This window comes from Aegilops tauschii, chromosome 2, assembly GCF_002575655.3.
Source record: "Aegilops tauschii subsp. strangulata cultivar AL8/78 chromosome 2, Aet v6.0, whole genome shotgun sequence".
Taxonomy (NCBI): domain Eukaryota; kingdom Viridiplantae; phylum Streptophyta; class Magnoliopsida; order Poales; family Poaceae; genus Aegilops; species Aegilops tauschii.
In genome coordinates, this window is record NC_053036.3 from 261,733,125 (window position 1) to 261,756,555 (window position 23,431).

Below are 23,431 nucleotides of genomic sequence, written 5' to 3' on the forward strand. Positions count from 1 at the left end.
TGAAACAATTGTAGTCCTACCACACTTCTGCACAATGAAATCAACAAAAGCTAAAGCGTTCTCAGCCATTCTACGAGGATGCATCCTAAAATCATTGTTTCTTCCAACATTTCAGGTCTCTTAAATGTGTCAAATTATTACTACCAAAGTCGTGGCTTTGAGAGAGGTGGCTCTCTTAATAAAACCAAATATTCATTGCGTGGTATGAACTATTTGATCTTAATAAAGCTAGTCATGATGGTCTTTAAAAAAAAATTACGGCGTAGACGGAAGCCTAAATTCGGCTTCAGAAGGTTTGCTAGACGCGTCAAAGAAATGAAATGGTCGGCGAATTTGGACGTGATTTACACAGCTCAAACCGGTCGCGACCCGGAATGAAAAGTCGTCTCACCGCGGAGATCGGGCTCGTCTCCTCTGTGTCGGCGCCAATGGGCAGCCACGACCGGCAGAGAGACCCCCCGCGTCGTCTCGCCCAAATCGGAGAATAGTTCCAACACATCGCACGTCGCACAGAAAAAGCTACGACTACGCGTCCCCTTTCCCACTGGTAGGAAGGAACCAGCATCAACTGCAGCGGCCTCCACTAGCAGCAGGACCAGCCGGAACGCGGGCGGGGATGGCGAACGCGTCGTCCATCTCGCGTAGCCTCCGGCGATCCCTCGCTCCTGACGCCCTCCACCGCCTCCTCCTCCAGCGCTCGCGGGCGTTCGTAACGGCTGAGTGCCACCGCCCCGTCGTCCTTCACAAGCGCGGCCCCGACATCCTCCACGACCCATGGTTCAACCGGGTACGCGCCTACTCGCTCGTCGTCGTCTCCTCGTTCCGTTTGCAGAGGGTGGCCTGACGCGCGCGGGTTGTGCTGCTTCTGCAGGGAACGGCGTTCTCGATGACGGAGAGGGACCGGCTCGGCCTCCGCGGCCTGCTCCCGCCCAGTGTCGTTTCCTCGCAGCAGCAGATCGACCGATTCAGTACGACATGATACCCCGCCGCTTCAATTCCTTCATTGCTTACTCCGTGTCTCGTTTACGGCTCTCCCAAAATTGGATTGGTCGGTGCCGCGCAGGGAGGTATTTTGGATGATGATAACCAGATCGGTCCATTTTTAGGGGTTTGGAGGGTGAGTGACTTTAGCTAGTACTCCAATTCACAGACATTGAGTGGGAACGACACTAATGTTGCTCAGTATGTGCGTTGCTGAATCGTTGCTGAATGCCGAGGAACTGCAGGCTAAACTTTTTGGTTTGATCTCTAGTCTAGTGTAAATGTGTGATTTGTGTTTAGGCTCCAGCTTGGAATAATTCCAAATTTCAAAACCGGCTTCTAGTGCTCTACAAAGCTAGGTCAAACAACTTCTCTGAAATCTAGAATCAAGTATAGCCGATGGCCCGATGTACCGGTTAAAGTTCAAACGGCAATCACAAACTCAGTTGAAAAATTGTCCAAACTACCAAGTGGCTCCAATGCTGAAGCTGCAAGTTTCACTCAGGTCTAGAGATGTACTCCCTCCATCCGAAAAAACTTGTCCCTCAAATGGATGTATCTAGCACCAAGTTAGTACTAGATACATCCATTTGAGGGTCAAGCTTGGGACAAGCTTTTTCGGACGGAGGGAGTATGAGGGTTTAGTACTAGCATACTAGGGGCTAAGGGTTTAGCGTCCATCGTGCCGTAGACGTCCGATGATTGTACTGGGGCTGAGTATACCCATTCCCTTTCATGCTCGCGCTAGCGATTACGCCATCCTTGTGTACGTAGCACTCTAGCCCCCCCCCCCCCCCCCCCTCCTCCTCAATGTACGTTCAATACTCTACCTATCAATGAATGATACGCAAGCTTTGCGTATTCGCGAAAAAAAAGTTAACTGAGGTTCTACAAGTGCTGATTTTAGCAGTGGATTTACCTCTTCTTTTATTTTTATTTATTTTGATTATAGTGGGTGACCTTAAACGGCTGGAGCAGAATGCAAGAGATGGGCCATCTGATACTTACCAACTGGCGAAATGGCGTATTCTTAACAGACTGCATGACAGAAACGAAACGATGTACTACAAGGTGTGCAACTCCACATCTCACACATTCTTTTAGGCGCAAACATATTTCTGTTGATGGTGTTTCTCTCATTATATGGTTGTGCAACCGCTTTGTTAACTCTATTGTATTGCAGTCTCAGATGTAGGCTCCTTTTCAAAGTGGTTACCTTATTTAACCTTATTTTGATTCTTCAATAGGTCTTAATAGATAATATTGAGGAGTATGCACCTATTGTTTACACACCGACTGTTGGCGCTGTTTGCCAAAATTACAGTGGCTTGTTTAGACGGCCTCGGGGAATGTATTTTAGTGCAGAGGATCGTGGTGAAATGATGTCCATGGTGTACAACTGGCCAGCTGATCAGGTATGCATTTGTTCTTGTCCATTTACTGATTTGGTCTTCTGTAGTTCAACTCTTTCAGTGTCTTAAAGTTATAAAGCTCTTTTGCTAAGAGGCTAAGATATATCTTTTGCCTTTTGAAGATCTCCTAGGGCTGGGAGAGCATCTTCTGACGACAAGTTTCTTATATTTCAAATAAACATAAGTGACTAATCTTTCACAGGTCGACATGATAGTGGTGACTGATGGAAGCAGGATATTGGGCCTTGGTGATCTAGGGGTGCAAGGTATTGGCATTGCTATAGGGAAGCTGGATTTATATGTTGCTGCTGCTGGAATAAATCCCCAGAGGGTATGCTTTTGTTACTCCTTAGGAAACTGTTAGACTTACCTTGTTCTCTATCTTCCATTTTTTACATCTATATTTTCATATTTGATATCTCTAATTTCAAATAACTATAGTTTGATATTTGAGCTACACGGATTTTATTCACAACAAAATAACGTTTTGCTACTTAATCTGATTGTGCCAATCAGCCTCTTCTCATAATAATTCAGGGAGATAAAATTTCTTTTCTTTTAGAATGTTATCAGTTTGGCTTGCTTTTGTACTGAACCAAGATAAATGATGTTTATCAAGCTGAAGCTTCAAATACGACTCTTGATGATCGCGTTTGTGTTGCATGACCTAACAGCTACAGCGCTGGTTGCTTAGATATTATGAAGTTGCAAAGTGTTCTACTGCTATCTATTTCCTACTCGCTCCGTTTCTTTTGTAAGACATATTTTGATTTGTTCAGATAATGCTTGAATAATAAATACTCTATTAATAGGTGGTGCATGTGAATATGTGATACAAATCACAATCATAAGCAATTACGTTTGTATTAGAATCTGATGACACCTTATGCTATATAAATTGCATACTGGTAGAGTAATTGATGGTGAAAGCCTTGTCTCAAAATACACCCTACCAAAAGCAACAGAGGGTGTATTATATTCTGTTGGTATAGTTTATATTTATATGTTCCATTGTTTAATATTCTTGTAGGTTCTTCCAGTTATGATTGATGTGGGAACTAACAATGAGAAACTCCTCAAGGATCCTCTTTGTAAGTTCTTCTTTGAACATTTTGTTAGTTGCGCATACTTTTCTCTAAAACATTTGACCACCCTTGTTCTCTAAAAGGAAAATAAATAAATATCAGAGTCACCTACTCACTATTATAGCTGTATTTTAGATTGATTCAGATTCCAGGAAAGATGCATATGTGTGATGTTGTAATCTTTACTAGCTCGTGAGAATCAATGGCCTTTTCTGTTCTTTGTTACTCTCAAGCATTATTCTAGAATTTCTTTAGAATATGATGCAGGCAATTGCACCTTTTTACTAGATAGTGAACAAGAGATCGAATAGTCTTTTCTGCTATTGTTTTCCTAAATTTTGTGCTGTACAGATCTTGGGCTACAAGAACACCGTCTTGAGGGAGAAGAATATGTTGAAATTATTGATGAATTCATGGAAGCTGTTTTTTCTCGTTGGCCCAATGTGATTGTACAGGTGCTATTTTGGTGTTTGGTGCTTGCTCAACTTTTTTCTGCATGTGGCTTTAGCTGGAACATTTTTTTTTGAGGGCTAGCTGGAACATTTTCAAAATTACTTTTTTATGTCCTCTAGTTTGAAGATTTCCAAAGCAAGTGGGCCTTCAGGTTGTTGCAGCGTTACAGGAAGACTTATCGTATGTTTAATGATGATGTGCAGGTAACTAGTTTGACTTATGCCAGTTATGTTTTTCCATTATGTGTTGTCTTGTGCTATGATATCTACATGTTCCTTCTGGCACACCAACACTTTTCATGGCTAAGAACGTTTTGTTCAATTACTTTCAGACTTACAGTCAAAATCAAGTCTGTTAATCTGAGGTTTTGACATCTCAGCATTTATATTTGAGAATGTGCAGTCTAGCTTCCCTAGTTGGAAGGTCCTTTTCAGGAAGATATCACTCTTATTTCCCTTAGAATACCTGCCCACAAAAGACAACCTCTAGTTGATTGGATTAGTCCTTCGTTGTAAATATGGGGGATCTCCCCCCCCCCCCCCTCTCATGTACATATGTTTGTTTCCTTCCTGATATAATTTTAAAAATACTGTGGGGGCATCCCACGGTCTCTCGGATCAAAAAAGATGAAGAAACTTTTTTTTCTATTTATTGCATATTTACTTCATTAACAATTGAAATAGTACTCCCTCTGTTTGTTTTTATAAGGTCTATCGTTTTTTGTATCCACTGTCAGAAATTAATGCATGCACATTTTTTTTTCAGAAGGTTTATTGCTATTTTTCCATTCTTGGCATCGTTTATCACATCTTCCCACCTTTATAAGAATAGAACCACAAACTGTTCGCTCTTCCATATCCAAGATATTTAAATAAGAATAGCATAGTCATTTCTTTTGATATTTTTGTTGGCTTATATACTTAATCCTTTTCACTCACAATGTGCAATATATTTGAAAATTCGTGGAGTAAACTTATCACACTTGAGATGACTATTATTTATGTACAAAGGGAACTGCTGGCGTTGCAATAGCTGGTCTTCTTGGAGCTGTAAGAGCACAAGGAAGGCCAATGATAGACTTCCCAAAGCAAAAGATTGTTGTCGCAGGTGCTGGCAGGTTCGGATAATTTCCAATGTTCCAGAACTTATTACAAAATTAGAGTATAACTCTTTCATGATTAATGACTGAATTGATCCCATGCACTAACTATGATGTTACTGAAACTTGATTACATCAATAAAGATCAAAAAATTATCATAACCTTTGATCAAGTGCATTTCAGAAGTATGACGTTAATTACATTTCACCTTTTGTAGTGCTGGGATTGGTGTTGTGAATGCTGCAAGCAGGACCATGGCAAGGATGCTGGGAAACAACGAGGTTGCTTTTGAGAGTGCTAGGAGCCAATTCTGGATAGTCGATGCTCACGTGAGTCGGATCCCTAAGAATTTTTCTTATGCCTGCTGGAGTTTTCTTGTATTTGTATGATAATAGTTTCAATAAGGATTACACTATGTTGTTCTATCAAAAATTAACTGCATGTTCTATCAAAGTCCACTCCACTATCACATTGCTTGTGAATGATTATCATGCTTATCAGCCAATCATAAGCTGAATAATTTGGCAATGTGTTGACACTTGACACGGTCTAGAATTTTTGTATCTTCACGATTGATCTTCCTTGCATGCACTTTTGTAAACCTTACTACATTATCTCTATTCTATTTTGGCCAGGGTTTAATAACAGAGGAACGTGTAGACATAGACCCAGATGCACGTCCTTTTGCTAGGAGAAAGAGTGAGCTAACTCATCAAGGCCTAAATGAGGGTGCAAGCTTGATTGAAGTGGTATTTATCTAAAGTTTATATTTATTATATTAGATTATAATAGATGGTTCTTTTCACAGCATATGTACTGTTAGGCATACATCTTACTGACTACCAAGATCCATGCATGGTAATATGTGCATGCCAGAGTTTATTCACTATTAGCAAGATTTTTTTCTAGCTTATTCGCTAAGTATAGTTGAATATTTTAGAAGTGCTCTTTTTAATGAGTTTTAAAATGAACCTAGATGCAAAATGTTCAGAAATACTACTATCTCTAGCGATCTCTCCCTACAGCCAGTGCTTGTATTATCTGGTATTCGCTGTTGTAATGTCTTTCACGAATTTTGTTGGCCTAGAACTAATGTCATTCACAAAGTCCACATTCCATGTGGGAGTATAACTCAGATTGCAAAAAAAAAAATCTGTTACAAAAAAACCCTAGGGCTCTAATACCATGTTAGGAAATATGCAACTTGTAATCCCATGAGGCCATAGGCCAGTATATATACATGTACAGGTGTAGGATATGCAGAAAGCCCCTTATACAATGGGGTAAATACAAAAGGCTACATGGCTATATAAATAGTACTCTTAACAACTTTTAACCTCTTCCGGTCTGGTGCCGCCACCAATGGTACTGTGTGTTTCTTTTACATTTTCCCTGAACTTTATTTACGAGATATTGCATTTTTCAAGTTATATCAGTATAAGCTTTCCATCGAAAAGCCAGCCTTAAGTCTGTTTAAAATTCACATTTACCTTACCGAAATAAAATTCAGTTCGTGAAAGAATAAGACATGTGGAGTTTAAGACTGATGCATATGAATAGTAGCAGTAGGATATATTACTGAAGCTCCAAATGACCCCATTAGAATTTAAGATTGTCCAGCTCATGCATTATTTAGTGTTGATCCTCTATAGTTTTGAGTTCAAGTTTTGGTGCTGCTGATGCTCAACTATTTATACTGTACCATGTGTATCGAACAGGTTAAAAAGGTGAAGCCTGATGTCATACTTGGACTATCTGCTGTTGGTGGTTTGTTCTCAAAGGAGGTATAATATTTTACAATAACTGCATGCCAAGTTTGTTCAGCATTGATTCCAAGCAAGTTTCACCGAAGCTAAAGCCATAAGCTAATTCACGATCTGTGTCCTATTGTTGTTACCGCCACTAGTTTCAGTGACTAGTTATATGACAGGACATTTAATATGTTGCAGATGGCAGAGCCATTAACTTCCCAGTTATGTCCGGACTGTTGTTAGTTAAATAATGAAATTCGTTATATTTATAGTACCCTTAGATTGTACTCCCTCTGTAAACTAATATAAGCCGTTTTAGGTCACTAAAGATATAAGACGTTTTAGGTCACTACTTTTACAGAGGGAGTAGGTCTTTTTTTTTTCTGCGTGGTGGTAATTCTGTCTATAGGGCCCCTGCAAATCCTATGTTTATCTGAAGTTATGGACCTTGCATCAGGACCAGTTTGGCACTCGTTGATTAGATTAAATCATTAGTTGCATGATGTCTGCTATTTTGACTTTTTGATAATGGTCAACAATTGAAGTGATGCCGCTGATTGTGGTGGTTCTTTGTACCTTCAGGTTTTAGAAGCACTAAAAGATTCGTCCTCTTCCAGACCAGCAATTTTTGCGATGTCAAATCCAACTAAGAATGGTTCGTGATATGAAAGTTTACTAACGTTTTCTTTACAGCTGCCATCTAATTCTGTGTTGGTTACATATTATAGCTGAATGTACACCTGAAGAAGCCTTCTCAATTATTGGTGAAAAGGTCGTATTTTCCAGTGGAAGCCCATTTGATGATGTGGATCTTGGTATGTCTGTCCAGTCTTGCGTCCTTCCTTTTGTGGTGCCCCTTCCAATGTCAGCTGAGCATCACTATGTCGTAATGTGTCAGTTATATCTTACTATGCTTGGCATCAGCTAATGCAATGGATCAAACATATTGCGTAACCAAAAATGTGATGATTTGATGAATCGCGGAGATACTCAATCTGTAAGATGTTACTCTGAGTAGCTTATACTGATTCTCTTGCAGGTGATGGAAAGATCGGCCACTCTAATCAAGGGAATAACATGTATCTCTTTCCTGGGTTAGTCCTGTTACTATTGTAAACTATATATATGCAACGAGACTTGGTTCTTGTGCAAATTATGATTCATTTCCGTTGCTTGACCACTGTGCAGAATAGGACTTGGAACCCTGTTGTCTGGTGCACGGATTGTCTCTGATGGAATGCTTCAGGCGGCGGCAGAGCGGTGACTTCCTTGACCTGTCATCTTTTGACGCAGGCTGCTTATTTAATCTAGTTTATTTTATTAACCATGAAATTGTTTAGCTTGGCTTCATACATGAAAGAGGAGGAGGTTCTCCAAGGGATAATTTACCCTCCAACCTCCAGGTTATATACTCGTACAATCAATGTTTCAGTTTTCCGTGTTATATGCCTATTGATTATATATGGTTACACACAGAATACGTGACATCACTAAGGAGGTGGCGGCAGCAGTTGTGAGGGAAGCTGTTGCAGAGGACCTAGCTGAGGGATACCGTGACATGGATGCACGCGAGCTTGCAAGACTGAGCGAGGTAGGAAATCACCTTACTGCTCATCCAGGATTTATGATTATGTTAGTTGATTAACTTTGAACAAAAAATTTGTGTTGCAGGAAGAAACAGTTGATTATGTCAAGAACAACATGTGGAATCCAGTTTATCCAACAGTAGTGTACAAGAAAGACTAGAATTCTACTCATGCTGTAAAATACATGCTCATTCATCATGTGCAATTTACCTTAGGCTATTCTTTCGATCTTTGGAAATATAGCCACCTCCACGACGAGCATTGAGTCTCACAATTGTTTTAATGCGATCGATCACATGATAGATCACAAGACCGGCCCCAGTTTTTAGTTGTCTAATGCTGTCAGAGGTACACCAGGTAGTGCGGGATAGGCTCGCAGCTCCCTGTCTGTCACATTTGAAGTTGATGAGGTACTTGCAATAATAACTGGGACTTGCATTCCTGTTTTCTCCCAACGGTCATATCTTATGTCGTGTGTTTCTAACTGGGACTTGGAAGCAGCAAGTTGACCGCTTGCCTAACATCATATGGTCGTTGGCAAAAGGGAGAGATGGCTTCAACGAGTAAACTAATTTGTAGCTCCTCTAGTTCCCCAATCTTGGTCAATGTTTTTCCTCCTTTCCAAGCTCCCATCTTTCTCCTAATCTCTTAACCTTGGTGCACGAGGCCATTGGCAACTAACCATGCAGGAATTCGCTGGTTTTGAAGGCACGTTTGGAACGACTGAATTGTGCTAACTACCCTGCTCCAAATCTGTTCGATGTGGAAGTATTGTCCATTACCTATCGCGTAAAGTAATCCCTCGGTACCAAAATACAGTTGTACGAACACTTAATTTGGAAAGGAGGGAGCATGTGCTTGTATGAGTAGTTTTTCCAATGTTACCTTTCATCGGGGTGCATTCAGCTTGAGTTCCGCCTTCTATAGATCCTTCTTGCTCTAGATTCTAGTTCCAGAACAATATCTTCTTTTAATGGAGGCAAATTTTTTTTGCCTCATTCATTACTTAAGAGGGAATAGAGTTTGTTACTCCCTCATTTCCGGTTCATAGGGCTCAATTCAAAAATCTCATCAACCAAGGTAGATGGTGAGTGGTGGAATATTTTTTGTAATTTACAAAAGCACTCAATTAATGCTTTTGTTTTTCTCAAAAATTTATGTTTACCAATGTATTAATTGTAAAAAATTTCTTAGTTCTTGCATGCAATTATTTAATGCACGTTAAAATCTGAACTTGTGATGGCGAACAACCAAATTGAGCCTTATAAAATAAAAAAACTAAGATTTTGAGATAAGCCCTATAAATCGGAAAGGAGGGAGTACATGGCCCATGGCCCCACATACATTACATTAGGTATTTAGTCATTGAAATATGTAAGTGGCAACCGTGTGGCAGATTGCAAAACTGCCACACGCATCCAGCACCGTCAGTTCCGGCCCCACGCGCCTTCCCGATTTTCAGGCAAAAATAATGCTTGGATTGGGATTTGATCTCTGGTCTGCAAGTAATCAACGAAGGGAGCTAACCACCTCATCTATGACACTCAATGTTGGACAAGCTAAGGGAAATACTCTTTTTGACATGTTTTGTCTTTAATATTTTAGCACTGAAAAACTTTTGTTTTACTTATCAAACCTGGCACATAAACTTTTCCCGTGGTAAATTCTCCATCACCACCACGATAAATGACGCACCACCAACATGATAACTTTTGCATACCACACGGTACATTATGTGTAAGTAGCATGGTCATAAGCACTGAAGGCGTGATAACTTTGGTGAAAGCATCGTGGTAACTTTGATCATTGGGAAGAAATTTGTTGAACCACGGCCCCTGGTAATTTCTGTAAATAGCACGATAACATTCACGCCATAGACCTGATAATTTAGATACAAACATCGTGGTAACTTTAACCATTGGGGAAGAAAAATGTGAAAAGATACCCGATAATTTATGTGTAACTAGATGATAATGTACACAACACACATCTGATAACTGAGGTAGAAACACCATGGTAACTTTGAACATAGGGAAGATTTTTTTGAAAAGATACTCCGCTATCTTCTGTGTAAAATAGCACGGTACTATACCTCCCTCCCCTGGTATTTTTATGTGTAAATAGCATGAAAACATATGCACTGCGATAACTAAACACCATGATAAGTTTTTGACCCGTGGGGGGGGGGGGGGGGGGGGGGATTTTGCTGAAACATACCCCTGATAAATTTTGTGTAAATAACATGATATTTTAAGCACTGCGGGCTTGATAGGTTACCTAGAATCACCATGATAACTTCTTGTCCTGGGAAAAAGTTGTTCAAAACATCCCTGATAATTTTTGTATGAATAACATGATAATATAAGCACCGCATAACCGATAACTTACAATATAAACATGATGGTAACTTTTTACCAAAGGAAAACAAGTTGTTAAAAACATACACTCACCTCGCGGGGCCTCTTAGATGAACACAACACATGGTGTGCCACGAAAAAGCCACATAATGTTTAGTGTGATGAGGGGCACACGTGCTCGTGGGTTGGCCTAGAAAAACGGCCCACTTTGACCTGCTATAGGGGTGATAAGTTACGCAAAAACATCATGGTAATTTTTGACCTATGGAAAAAGTTACCGAAACACATCCAGGTTTTTAAGTGTAAGTACCATGATAATATACGAACTGTAGACCCAGTAACTCATGTACAATCCCCCATGGTAACTTTGACCAGGGGCGAGGTTGATGTACACATACCCTGATAACTTATATGTAAGTATCACGGTATTTCACACATCGAAGACCTTATAACTTGTGTACAAAACACAGTGGTAACTTTGAAACGGGTGTAGTTGTTGAAACATAGTATCTGGTAAGTTCTATGTAAATAGCACGGTAACTTATGCAACACAGGCCTGATAACTTGCATGCGAATACCATGGTAACTTTATCCTGAGGGGAAATCGTGGTAATTTTCTATACCGTTTTCTATACCGTTTTGTAGTAACAAAAAAAATATTACGCATGTGGGATTCGAACCCACACCTTACCACGATTAGTTTCTTTAGTTTGAGCAACAAATACCTAAGAGTGAGTTGGCTGTGGTGGCGCGCTTTGGTGCCAAGGAGGTGTGGGTTCGAATCCCACATGCGTAATATTTTTTTTATCATGTGGTAGACATGAAGAAGTGGTAGTTTTCTCGGGGTGGGCGCGCGAGATGTGCGGGAGAAGCAGGTTTCTCGGGTGAGTTTGCGGGGTCGTTTGGGGAAGGCGGGGTCGAAAGAAGGGGGGTTGCGTGGTACTTTAAAGTGAAAGAAGTATAGGTGTCGCAGTTTTGCTTATATGGCACACATGTGCCAAATATCACAGTCCTTTAGTCATTACTCTCCCGACATTGATTAATCCTAACTTTTTCGTCCCGGCAATGGCATTGATTAAATCCCAACTTCCCCAACTTTTTTGCGCCGACAATGGCATTGATTAATCCCAACTTTTTCACCCTGGCAATGACCCAAAGCCTGGCATTGATTAATCCCAACTTTTTTGCGCCATTTAATCCCTACTTTTTCACCCTGGCAATGACACAAAGCCCGGCATTGATTAATCCCAACTATTTTGCGCCGGCAATGGCATTGATTAATCTCAACTTTTTCACCCCAGCAATGAACCAAAGCTTGCTTCATTATTTATATTCTCAAGAAGGATCATCGGTGGGGTGCTACTTACGTTCCTTTCATTCCATATTGTCCACGATGCGAGCTTGCTTCATTATTTATATTCTCAAGAAGGATCATCGGTGGGGTGCTACTTACGTTCCTTTCATTCCATATTGTCCACGATGCGAGCATTTTGAGCGAGGCCATGGCCTTTCTATTTGGGAAAGAGTCATCAGACATGCCAATCCACCAGTCCACAGAACAATATCTTCAAACAGGCCGGATAAGTATATAGTACAAAGAGGTGCAAAAGGCCAAAATACTCTTTTACATGAACTATAGCTTATGCAGCATAGGATGAACAAGAAGTTGCAGGTACACATACACCAGAGAGAAAAATGTCTCCAATCCCATGTCTCAGCCATTCAAAACCGAAGGGCAAAGGTTTCCAAATCTTGACTCATGAGAAACCCACAGCGGCTATAAATATACATGGTTCCATCTTCCTCTTGCATGCACCATTTCCAAAACTTGTTGCTGCATCCCCATACCACAAATGGCTCTTCCACTTCATTGTCATCTCACATCTATGTTTTTTCAGCTGCCTTTCCTCTCCATGGTGTTTGTAGACGCAAACTTCACCGTGTCAGAAGCGGCATATTACCCCAATTCTGATACAAAAGGGATCGAAAGTAAGTATTGCATATGAGATATGCTGCTAAAATTTGGAGGTCACATGTTGTCAAAAAAGAAATACTACTACTTGTTTCTGACAAATACTTTCAGATGGAGCATGTGAGTGGCACATTTCAGGCAACACTTAACAACTTCAATGTTTCTGCATCGGCAAGCCTCTACAGGAATGGGGTAGGCTGCAACGTGCCAACGCATGCTATCGGATCCATCTGTGGTGGTGCCCCAGGTTGCGTAAATCATAACACCATTTTTCTGTTCCGGGTACGAATGCCAATATCCAACAGGTGAGGTGCACAGATCCTTACTGCTGTGCAAATGGTGTGACAATCGTAATCACTCACTCTGGGTGGAGTGACGGCTCTAATTTCATCCTCAGCTTATGGCTCAGAGTGCGGATGGTGGTGAAGCGCTGCTTGCCCTTGGTCGTGTTGAACTGAATACAGGAGGTGTGTGAATACAAGAAACCTGCCTAAAATTATTGCATGCACGACACTTGGTTGCTTTCATCAGATGGCAAAAGGAAAAAAAAGAGGCAAAACTGGAAAGTACGCTAGTTCTGATCTTGAAAAATGAGTTAACAACAAAACTGACATGTTGCAGCTTCGTTGTTATCTCTCTGCTACAGGGTTTCTTGTAGCTACCAAGATAAGAACATTGTCTTCAAGATTACTGAAGGCAGCAATTTGCCCTACTAACTAGAATTTGAGATCACAGTTCAACAAGGCAGCAAGGACATCATCACAGTCCATCCTTGTGACGTAAACACTAATTAAACTGTGTAAATCATGCATAGAATTATTTACACCAAATTATACAGAAAGCTTTCCATGTGCATAAAATTCACAGTACTAAATACCTGTTGATGGCTGGATGCAGACTGTGAACCAGACATGCCAACTGGCCCCCTGTCCATAAGGATGCTGTTTAGCAGCAGAGCTTCCCGCAGTGGTGACCAGAAATGGCTAGTTCTGACAAACATAATACTCCCTCCATTCCACAATGTAGAGCGCTCACGCTTTCCGAGATCTAAGTTTGACCATAAATTTAACCAACGAGACCAACTGCAGTGGGAGCAAAAATACGAATTCAGTGGTATGATTTTTGCTCCCGCCGCAGTCGGTCTCGTTGGTTAAATTTATGGTCAAACTTAGACCTCGGGAAGCGCGGGCGCACTACATTGTGGAACGGAGGGAGTACCGCAGAACTGGACAGCAGGGGACATAAATGATTCTGGCATGCAAGTGCAGCTGCAGTAGTTTTATACAGAACTTAGATACAGAATATAGAGAAATATGAATTTCATATGTACTCGTCATGAATAATCTTGTGAAGTATTTGTGGTAATTTGTCATGGTTGTGCTTACCTGTCTAGTCTGTGTGCATTTTTAAATTGCACATGGGAGAATAAATATAGCACGAGTAATTTAGCAGCTCTTCTCCAACTGTCTTCAAAAGACACCAGTCCTTGTTTATTAGATAGAGATCATTGATCAACCAATCATCACATTTCATGGAATAAATGCAATGAAGTCAAAAAAATCATACTCTTATAATAATTGATTATAATTAGCACCAGTCTTACCAAATTGGAAACAGCAAGGTCTTCAGGATATACTTGCTTACATCAACATGGCAACATATAAGTACTGTACATAGCCATACTTCAACATAGATTTGGCTAAACTACAAGGAACCGACTGAACCTTTCAATTGTCCACTGGATTCAGGATAAGCAGAAATTCCCAACAAGGATGTCAGTCCTGATATTTTGTCAAGAAACAAACCAATTATCAGTAACCACTTAAAGTACTCATCAAAATAATAAATTTGACAGGAAGGTACAAATTAACACACAGTAATTGAATGAACAATATCGTGTAATATCCTGAATACTCAACAGTTTCAGAAGTCAAAAGTTCACAACACACACAAATTTAAACTTGAGTCAGAACCAGTTATAACTTAAAGAAGCAAGCTAATATGAAAATGACTCAAAATTTGTCAGGAAATTAGGTCAACGGTAAAGCAATTAGATGAGCTCACCCCAATCTCGGTAATATCATGTTATACAAACCACAGAAGCTGCAGAATTAACAGAGCTTCCAGTTTCTTGTTATAGAATATGTGGCGGCTATGCGCAACAACAAAGAAAAGCTTCTCGGTAAATAGCATTAATCTGCATGTCAAACATCTGACTGGGCACACACAAACTTTAGCATGGCGAGTGGGTGGTTGCAGGCATTAGGCAATAAGCATCAGCATGTTTTCTGCTTTCGTCTCATATACTGTCATGCCCTAGACAGCATTGCATTGTTTTTAAGGCGTCCTGCCTTGGACGCTTAGGCGATAAGGCGCCCTGGCAGCGCCTTACAAATATGCCCGCCTTAGGCGCTTAGGCGTCGCCTAGGCGCTAGAGCGGGTGGTGCTCGCCTTAGGTCGCCTTACCGCCTTAAAAACAATGCAGCATTGATCATGATTTCTCTTTTCTCTTTCTTTTCCTTTTTGTTTGTTTCGAGAAAGATATCGTCCGATTCTCCTTCTATTGATTCTTTTCCGATTGAGATGTACGGATCCATGTGTCTACATACATAGATTCTGTTCATGGATTAACGAAAATGTGCAAGAGCTCTATTTGCCTCTGCCATTCTACAGAGGGGTTTCCTGACAGATTTATCTAGAGATCAAATCCAAACTTACTTTAAACTAACACAATCTCATTTACCTTAAATTAACACAATCTCGTATCTCCTAACATAATGGGCAGGGCATAGCCAGGACGCCAGCCCTTAGCCTCACTGCCCCTAGCCTGTCCGCCGGTTGTGGTGGTCTTCTCCCCATGTTGGTGTATCATGGAAGTCCTCACATGACTAGAAAATAGAGACTTGAAACACGTTGGTAACAACACAGAGGACAAGAGACTAAATTAAAATTCAACATAGTTTTGATGCCTGCCCTCCAAGCATCCACCAGTCCAATTTAGGAGTCTCGCAACCTACAATCTGCCCCCTCTATTATAACATGCTAAACTATAATGAGTTGGAATGTTAAAACATTATACCATTCGCTGTATGTGCAACTGCTCTTGCTTGTGTTGTATGGTCAGGATGATTTCCTACAAAAGAAATTGCTTGACTACTTGAAGCAACATCATGGTTTCCATTCTCAGGATAGCCTGTCTGTAGAATTTCATCCAGATGCTTCAGAAGAACGCTTGATTGACTCTCAATGTATGACATTGCCTCCTCAGATTTGGCGGCCCTTGAAGCTATAAGGCTAACCATACGGCACATGTTAGAGAAGCGAACATCCAAAGATGACCGCATGATACTGCTAGATCCACAGTTAGGTTCTTCTCCCATTCTAACAGAGCGGGCATCTTTCCTCCATCTCTTCAAAATGTATTGTTCTGGGAGCTCCTTGATATTCTTGAGATCAAGTACCTTTAGTACATGACAACACTGGATTCCAACAGATTCAAACTTCCTGCAGCTGCAAGTGCCCAAGCCATCTAGTGCATCAAATTTCACAATGGCCTCTAATGGCTTCTCATCAAGTGTTATTTTGTACTCTGACACTGTCCCAACCGCACTGCAGGGGAAGGACATGCAGTTCATGTAAGCCTCAAACTCACCCTGGAACATCTTGAAAGCTTCAGGTGTATATGCATTTGAAGATTGTTTTAACATTCGCAAGGACGGGATTGGCAAAGTCACCTGATTTCCATCAACATCAGCCTGCAATTTCTTTGAGCGATGCTCTTCCAGTATGGTCTCATAACGCTTGAAGAACAGCAGAATATCTTCTTGCTCACTGAGCTCCCGTTTTAGCTCATTAATCATACTATCCTTTCTAAGAGTACTGAGAATATCAGCAGAAAACACAGTTCTCCTATAAGGCAGAGCCCATTTTTCTTTCTCTAGAAATAGTCTGCTGAGCCATTCACTCTCACCAATGTCATGTTTCTCAATTAGCTTTTCCCATGCAGACAAGAACTCCATCTTATCCTCACAGTCAAAGAGACACTGGCTCAAAGCATTGCCAAAACTTTTCGAGCTTTCGAACACCTGCTTCAAGTGCCTCTTTGAACTGTGGTATATATGCCACACGCTTGTGCAATGGTTACTCCCAGGCCAGACCTCTGCTGCTGCAATGGAACATTCAGAACGCTCATCAATCAGAATAGTCTTTGGCTGCCTATCACGCATGGCATCAGCAAACGCCTGAAATACCCATTTCAGTGACTGGATGCCATCATCATAGAGCAAGGCTGCACCAAACACGAGTAACTGCTTGTGGTTGTCCACACCAACAAACAATGCAAATGGTCGCCCATACACATTCAGCCCATATGTTGTATCAAAGCAAACGACATCACCAAAGCTTCTGAAGTCGATGATTGACTTTGCATCAGCCCAGAAGAAATTTACAGCTGAATTCCCATCAGGTGCCATTCCTACTGCATAATACAGTGAAGGGTTTCCCACCTGCAACCCTTCCAAGTATTCCAATGCAGCACCAGCATCCCCAAGCTGCACACCCTTTCCCTGCTTCCTTCGATGCAGTTCCCCTGGGCCAAGCTCGTGCCCTCGAGCCCTCATCTTATGGGACCGCAGCTTGTGCACGGTCTCTGAGTTAGCGAGTGGGTGATTATGCTCCGAAATAAATTTAGCAACCCGGTATGTTCGGCATGGGGTGATCTTGATCACCATTCTTGCCTGGCAACCTGTTCGTGTTGGTGGTGGGCCTGGCCTAGGTGTGCCTGGTGCCCCTCCACCAGCATTGGCGCTGATACTGGCTAGGCCATCATGCTTGGCACGGTCACTGACGCCCTCACGGGAACAAACAAAGATACGAGACACGATCACCCCATGCTTGCGCTTCTTGTATGAGCGGCGGACGCTGAAACCCACATGCTCGGCGTACCGGTTGTAGAAGGCATAGGCGTCATCTTCCGTCTCGAAGTGCATCTCTGGGCGTGGCCCGTCCCTTGGGTCCGGCAAGCTTGCCGCAGCGGCAATGGTGTGATGCGAAGAACTTGACGGAATCATTGCCAGTGACACCGCGGACACTGCAGAGGCGAGCGGGTGGTTGTGCTGGGCTACAAACTCAGTGACACGGAAGGCATTGGCCGAAGGGAGTAGCTTGATGGTGAGGGACGCCAGGCAGCCGGTGCGTGAGTCCGGGCACCTAGGAGGCGGTGGCGGTGCAGCAACGGTGACGTCGGTGGCGTTGGTCTCATCTTGAGGCTTCTTGGGTTCTTGGCGGAAACCTTGCTTGGAGCAGACGAAGAGACGGCGGGTGACGGTGTGCCGGGAGTTCTTGGACTTGTTGGACTTGCGGACGACGAAGCCAAGGCGGGCGGCGTATGCCTTGTAGAACTCGTAGGCGTCGTCCTCCGTCTCGAAGTACATGCCCATTTGGGGCGAGGAGGGTACGGTGGCGTCATCCCCGGCAGCAGAGGGGGTGGAAGTCGAGGTGGCTTGCCCGAGAAGCGCGGGCTCATCGGAGCCAGCGACGGCGGCGGAGGAGGAGGGGGAGAATGAGCCGGAGGTAGTCGGCGAGGAGTCCCCTGAGAGGGAGGCAGGAGGGTGTGCGGTGGTGGACATTAGGGTTTGCGCTAGGGTTTGGAGGAATGAAGGGGGGCGAGCAGCGGGAGGAGGAAGAAGAGGTTGGATGGATTGGCTGTGGAGGCGGCGGCTGTGGGTAGATGTGTGTGGTGGAGGGATTGATTAGCGCCATCGTGTGAGGGTTGGTCTTGGTCATGGATGAATGTGCTTAGAGCATCTTCAGCCGCGCCCCCAACAGACCCACAGGGCGACTTTTTTCACGCCGATGCCGAATTCGCCGGCTCGGCCCTTTTTGCCCGGCGGTCCCAGGCCGAACCCAGCGCACTGGGGGGCGCTCGGGGGCTCCGGCGGAAGGGGAAGCCACGTCTGGGCCACACTGTCAGGCGAAAAGTCAAGACAAACGTCCAGATTCGCCTCCCCCCATCCCGCGCGCGCCTCCCGCCACCATGCCGATCCCGGTGCCGCCCACCACCCACTACCGCTAGATAGGCCATTCCCCGCCGAAAAAAAAGGGTTTCGCCACGGCAACCTCTCCATCACCTTCCTGGGCGAGTTTTCCGGCGCTCCGGCCGCGCAGGGAGGGATATCGACTGTGCACCCACCACGCCCGCCAGGTGTTCGGCGATTTGTCTGCTCGGCGGTGGACTCAGACAACGAGGAGTCGCTCACGACGCTGCTGGAGGAGGAAGCCGATGCCGACGTCCAGGGCGAAGAGCATCTCATGGAGCATACGGAGCTCCCGGTGATTCACTTGACGACTATGGGCGCATGGCCGAGTCCACGACCATTGAGTGTTTCTACAAGTTCTGCAAGGCAGTGGTGGCAGTGTTTGGACCGCAATACTTGCGATCACCCATGTTGAAGAACTGCTCGGATCCTAGCACGGAATGCAGCAAAAGGATTTTCTCGGATGCTTGGAAGTATCGACTGCATGCATTGGAAATGAAAAAACTGTCCATTTGCTTGGTAAGGGACGTACAAAGGCGCCAAAGGCGGATGCAGTGTGGTACTTGGGGTAGTGGCCACACAGGACCTCTGGTTTTGGCACTCCTTCTTTGGTATGCCAGGAACTCACAATGACATCAACGTACTGCAGTGCTCCCCGGTCTTTGCCAAGCTTGTTGAAGGTCATTCTCCTCCGGTGAACTTTGAGGTCAATGGGCGGCACTACAACAAGGGATACTATCTATCCGAGATGGTCTACATTTTTGAAGACTATCTCAAACCCTGTGCCAGGAGGCAAGAACTCTCACTTTGCGAAGGTTCATGAGGCTTGCAGGAAGGATGTCGAGCAGGCATTTGGTGTGTTCCAATCTCGATTTGCTGTTGTCCGGTACCCCGCTCAGACCTGGTCGAAAGATAAAATGCGGAAGATCATGACTTGCCGTGTCATCTTGCACAACATGATCATTGAGAGCTAGCAGGAGAGCCACTATTTGACACTGGACCATATTACAGGCAGGGTCCTCTTGCCCAAGTTGATCACCAGCTACCGGCAACCTGGACTGCCCCGACAGGTGCATCAACAACTACAGCGGGATCTGGTGGAGCACCTATGGAGGCTCAAGGGCAACGCCTAGCGCGACGTGTGATGAAATATGAGTTTTTTTGTTGAACTGTATAATTTGTATTGAACTATTTGTTGTTGAACTATTTGTTAAACTATTTGATTTCTATTGATTTTTTGTGATGAACTATGTGATAAAAAATAACTTCTGTTGAATTTCGCCGAAGCACGGCGAATATGGGCCAATTTGCACCGATAGCGGGCCGATTTTGCGCCGAAAGTGGGCTGCAAGCGGGCAAATTTGCGCCAAAATTGGGCCGATATCGGCGCCTGGGAACCCAATCGCCTCCAAGCCGATTTTAGCATCGGATCGCACCCAGGCAGCAATTTTTCAAGCCACCTGGGGGGCCAACAGCTGGAGATGCTCTTAGGATTTTCAAGTGTCTGGCCATTCTCCTCCAAACCGTAACTACCAAAATCTTGATCAACGGTGTCCCAGGCAAGAGAATTGCATGCGCATGTGTAGGGGCTTGATACGTCTCCAACATATCTATATTTTATGAAGTATTCATGCTGCTATATTATCATTTTTGGATGTTTTACAATCATTTTATAGCAACTTTATATCATTTTTAGGGACTAACCTATTGACATACCCAGTGCCAGTTGCTGTTTTTTGCTTGTTTTTTACATCGCAGAAAATCAATACCAAACGGAGTCCAAACTCAGCGAAACTTTTTGGAGATTTTTCTGGACCAGAAGACACCCGGTGGGCCAAAGAAGTACCAGAGGGGAGCGAGGGGAGGACAACCCACCAGGGCGCACCTGGGGGCCCAGACACGCCCAGGTGGGTTGTGCCCACCTCGGTGGCCTCCTGCACTCCTCTTCGCCCTATAAATTGCCAAATATTCCAAAACCCCCGAAGATAACCCTAGATCAGAAGTTTCACCGCCGCAAGCCTCTGTAGCCACGAAAAACCAATCTAGACCCCATTCTGGCACTCCACCGGAGGGGGAAATCATCACCGGTGGCCATCTTCATCATCCCGACGGCCACCATGATGAGGAGGGAGTAGTCTACCCTCGGGGTTGAGGGTTTGTACCAGCAGCTATGTGTTTAATCTCTCTCTCGTGTTCTTGAGATGGCACGATCTTGATGTATCATGGGCTTTGTTAATATAGTTGTATCATATGGTGCTTCTCCCTCTCTATCTTATTGTGATGAATTGAGTTTTCCCTTTGAGATTTCATTTTTATTGGATTGAATACTTTTATGGATTTGAGAGCACTTGATATATGTCTTGCATATGAATACCCATGGTGACATTGGGGTATTATATTGATTCACTTGGTATATATTTTGGCACTCAACTCGCGGATTCCCGAGGTGACATTGGTGTAATCTACGCATAGGGTTGATGCATGTTCTGGTCTTTATTTCTCAAGTAGAAATCGTGGGGCACTCTTTGAGGTTCTTTGTGTTGGATTGAGTATTATGAATCTGAATTTATTTTGGTGTTATTTCAGTATGAACTCTTGGATAGATCGATCGAAAAGAATAGCTACTAACAATTTCTTCTTATGTTCTCCGCTAGATAAGAACTTTGGGGTGATTCTTCATCGCACTTTGAGGGATGGTTATATGATCCAATTAGATTAGCACTGTTGAGAGATTCCACTAGCGAAAATACGGACCCTAGGCCTCATTTTCAAGCATTGCAATACCGTTTGTGCTCCGTTTTATCAATTGCTACCTTGCTGTTTTGTATTGTTCTTATTACAAAAATCAATATCTACTATCCATATCACACTTGTATCACCATCTCTTCGCTGAACTAGTGCACCTATACAAATTACCATTGTATTTGGTGTGTTGGGGACACAAGATACTTTTTATTATTTGGTTGTAGGGTTGTTTGAGAGAGACCATCTTCATCCTACGCCTCCCACGGATTGATAAACCGTAGGTCATCCACTTGAGGGAAAATTGCTACTATCCTACAAAACTCTGCGCTTGGAGGCCCAACACGTGTCTACAAGAATAAAGTTGGGTAGTAGACATCAAGCTCTTTTCTGGCGCCGTTGCCGGGGAGGTGAGTGCTTGAAGGTATATCTTTAGGTCTTGCAATTGAATCCTTTTGTTTCTTGTTTTGTCACTAGTTTGGTTCATAAAATAAAACTACAATAAGAAATGGAATTGAGGTGGTCTCATATTGTTCATCTTTATCATGTCTTTCTTGAAAATGATGGAAAGGATAATTGTGCTCAATTGATAGAAGAAGAATTCAATAAAATGTTTGACATAAAATCTTTGAATGATGAGCATGATTGCAATGTTGTTGGTATGAACTCTTTGAATATCCATGATGCTAACGATATGCAAAGCCATAAGCTTGGGGATGCTATATTTTGATGAAGATGATATTTTTAGTCCCCCAAGTTTTGATGAGAAAATTTATTATGATGATTGCATGCCTCCTATTTATGATGATTATATTGATGAAAGTGGATTTTGAGAGGTCATGACTTTATTTAATTATGAATCCACTATTTTGGAAGAGGTTGCAATTGATTATGACAATAAAGTTCCTATATATGATGATTACGGCGATGGCATGTATGCTATATTGAATAATGATTACCATGAAACTTGTCATCATGGTTTTAATTTTCAATCACATGATAGTTATTTTGTTGAGTTTGCTCCCACTACTATTCATGAGAACAAATTTGCTTATATGGAGAGTAATAATATTTCCATGATTGTAGATCATGAAAAAGAATGCTTTATGTGATAGCTATATTGTTGGATTCATCCATGATGCTACTGAAAACTACTATGAGAGAGGAACATATGCTTTTACATATTGCAATAATATCAAGCTTCCTCTCTGTGTGTTGAAAATCTTGAAGTATTGCTTGTTTTGCCTTCCTATGTTAGATGATTCTTGTTCCCATGAATTAATTGGTCACAAAATCCCTATGCATAGAAAGTGGGTTAGGCTTAAATGTGCTATTCAAATGCTTCATGATGCTCTCTTTGTGTTTCAATTCTTTACTTTTATGCGAGCATCATTGAAATCATCATGCCTAGCTAAAAGGCATTAAAGAAAAGCGCTTGTTGGGAGACAACCCAATATTTACACCTACTATTTTTGTGTGTTAACATGATTAATCTACTGTAGTAATCATGTTTTAAAGCTTTTGTTTCAATAAAATGCCAAGTAAAGCCTTTGGGATAGTGTGGACGATAGTTGACTTGATTCTGTCCAAAAACAAAAACTTTTGGACTCAAACTAGGAATTTTAAAAATTCACTAGAACGTGCTTTTGATCTGAATTTTTTACAGGTGATAGATATACAAATTCCCTACGTTTCCTAATTTTTCAGAATTTTTGGAGTTACATAAGTATGGTTGGAGTACAGATTACTACAGACTGTTCTGTTTTTGACAGATTCTGTTTTCAATGCATAGTTTGCTTGTTTTCTAGTTTCTGTGGCTTATATTGCTCAATATAAATTGTGGAAATGATGAGGTACAGTAGGCATTGTGTGGGAACAATTATGAATCTTGTCTTTGACAGTACCAAAGTGAATGGTTTATCTTTATCATACTAACCCATCTCACGAAGTTCCGTTA

The 23,431-nt window shown here is 42.5% G+C and overlaps 2 protein-coding genes and 1 pseudogene across 5 annotated transcripts; 2 read left to right on the plus strand and 1 right to left on the minus strand.

The window, feature by feature from the left end:
• Positions 1-329: 329 nt before the first annotated feature.
• Positions 330-8,823, plus strand: LOC109765298 (NAD-dependent malic enzyme, mitochondrial). Its single transcript, XM_020324089.4, has 19 exons — positions 330-787; positions 872-968; positions 1,934-2,052; positions 2,229-2,396; positions 2,596-2,724; positions 3,424-3,484; positions 3,830-3,933; positions 4,051-4,134; positions 4,942-5,048; positions 5,249-5,360; positions 5,667-5,780; positions 6,750-6,815; positions 7,365-7,437; positions 7,511-7,597; positions 7,822-7,876; positions 7,971-8,042; positions 8,123-8,185; positions 8,259-8,373; positions 8,454-8,823. Exons 1-19 carry the CDS (start codon positions 617-619, stop codon positions 8,526-8,528), a joined length of 1,872 nt encoding a protein of 623 aa, XP_020179678.1. The 5' UTR covers positions 330-616; the 3' UTR covers positions 8,529-8,823.
• Positions 8,824-12,267: 3,444 nt separating this feature from the next.
• LOC109765299 (protein FAR1-RELATED SEQUENCE 5) lies at positions 12,268-18,444 on the minus strand. 4 transcript variants are annotated; one of them, XM_073508450.1, is made up of 6 exons: positions 15,441-18,444; positions 14,301-14,478; positions 14,083-14,160; positions 13,872-13,965; positions 13,575-13,779; positions 12,268-12,693 (listed from the first exon to the last, which is right to left on the minus strand). In XM_073508450.1, the coding sequence occupies exon 1, from the start codon at positions 18,322-18,324 to the stop codon at positions 15,763-15,765; it is 2,562 nt and encodes an 853-aa protein (XP_073364551.1). In that variant the 5' UTR covers positions 18,325-18,444; the 3' UTR covers positions 12,268-12,693; positions 13,575-13,779; positions 13,872-13,965; positions 14,083-14,160; positions 14,301-14,478; positions 15,441-15,762. The 4 variants fall into 4 exon arrangements, with proteins under 4 accessions (XP_073364551.1, XP_073364553.1, XP_073364550.1 ...); XM_073508452.1 differs by having other exon boundaries at positions 14,083-14,164; XM_073508449.1 differs by having other exon boundaries at positions 14,083-14,182.
• Positions 12,579-13,974, plus strand: LOC109765301 (expansin-like B1; annotated as a pseudogene).
• Positions 18,445-23,431: the final 4,987 nt, after the last annotated feature.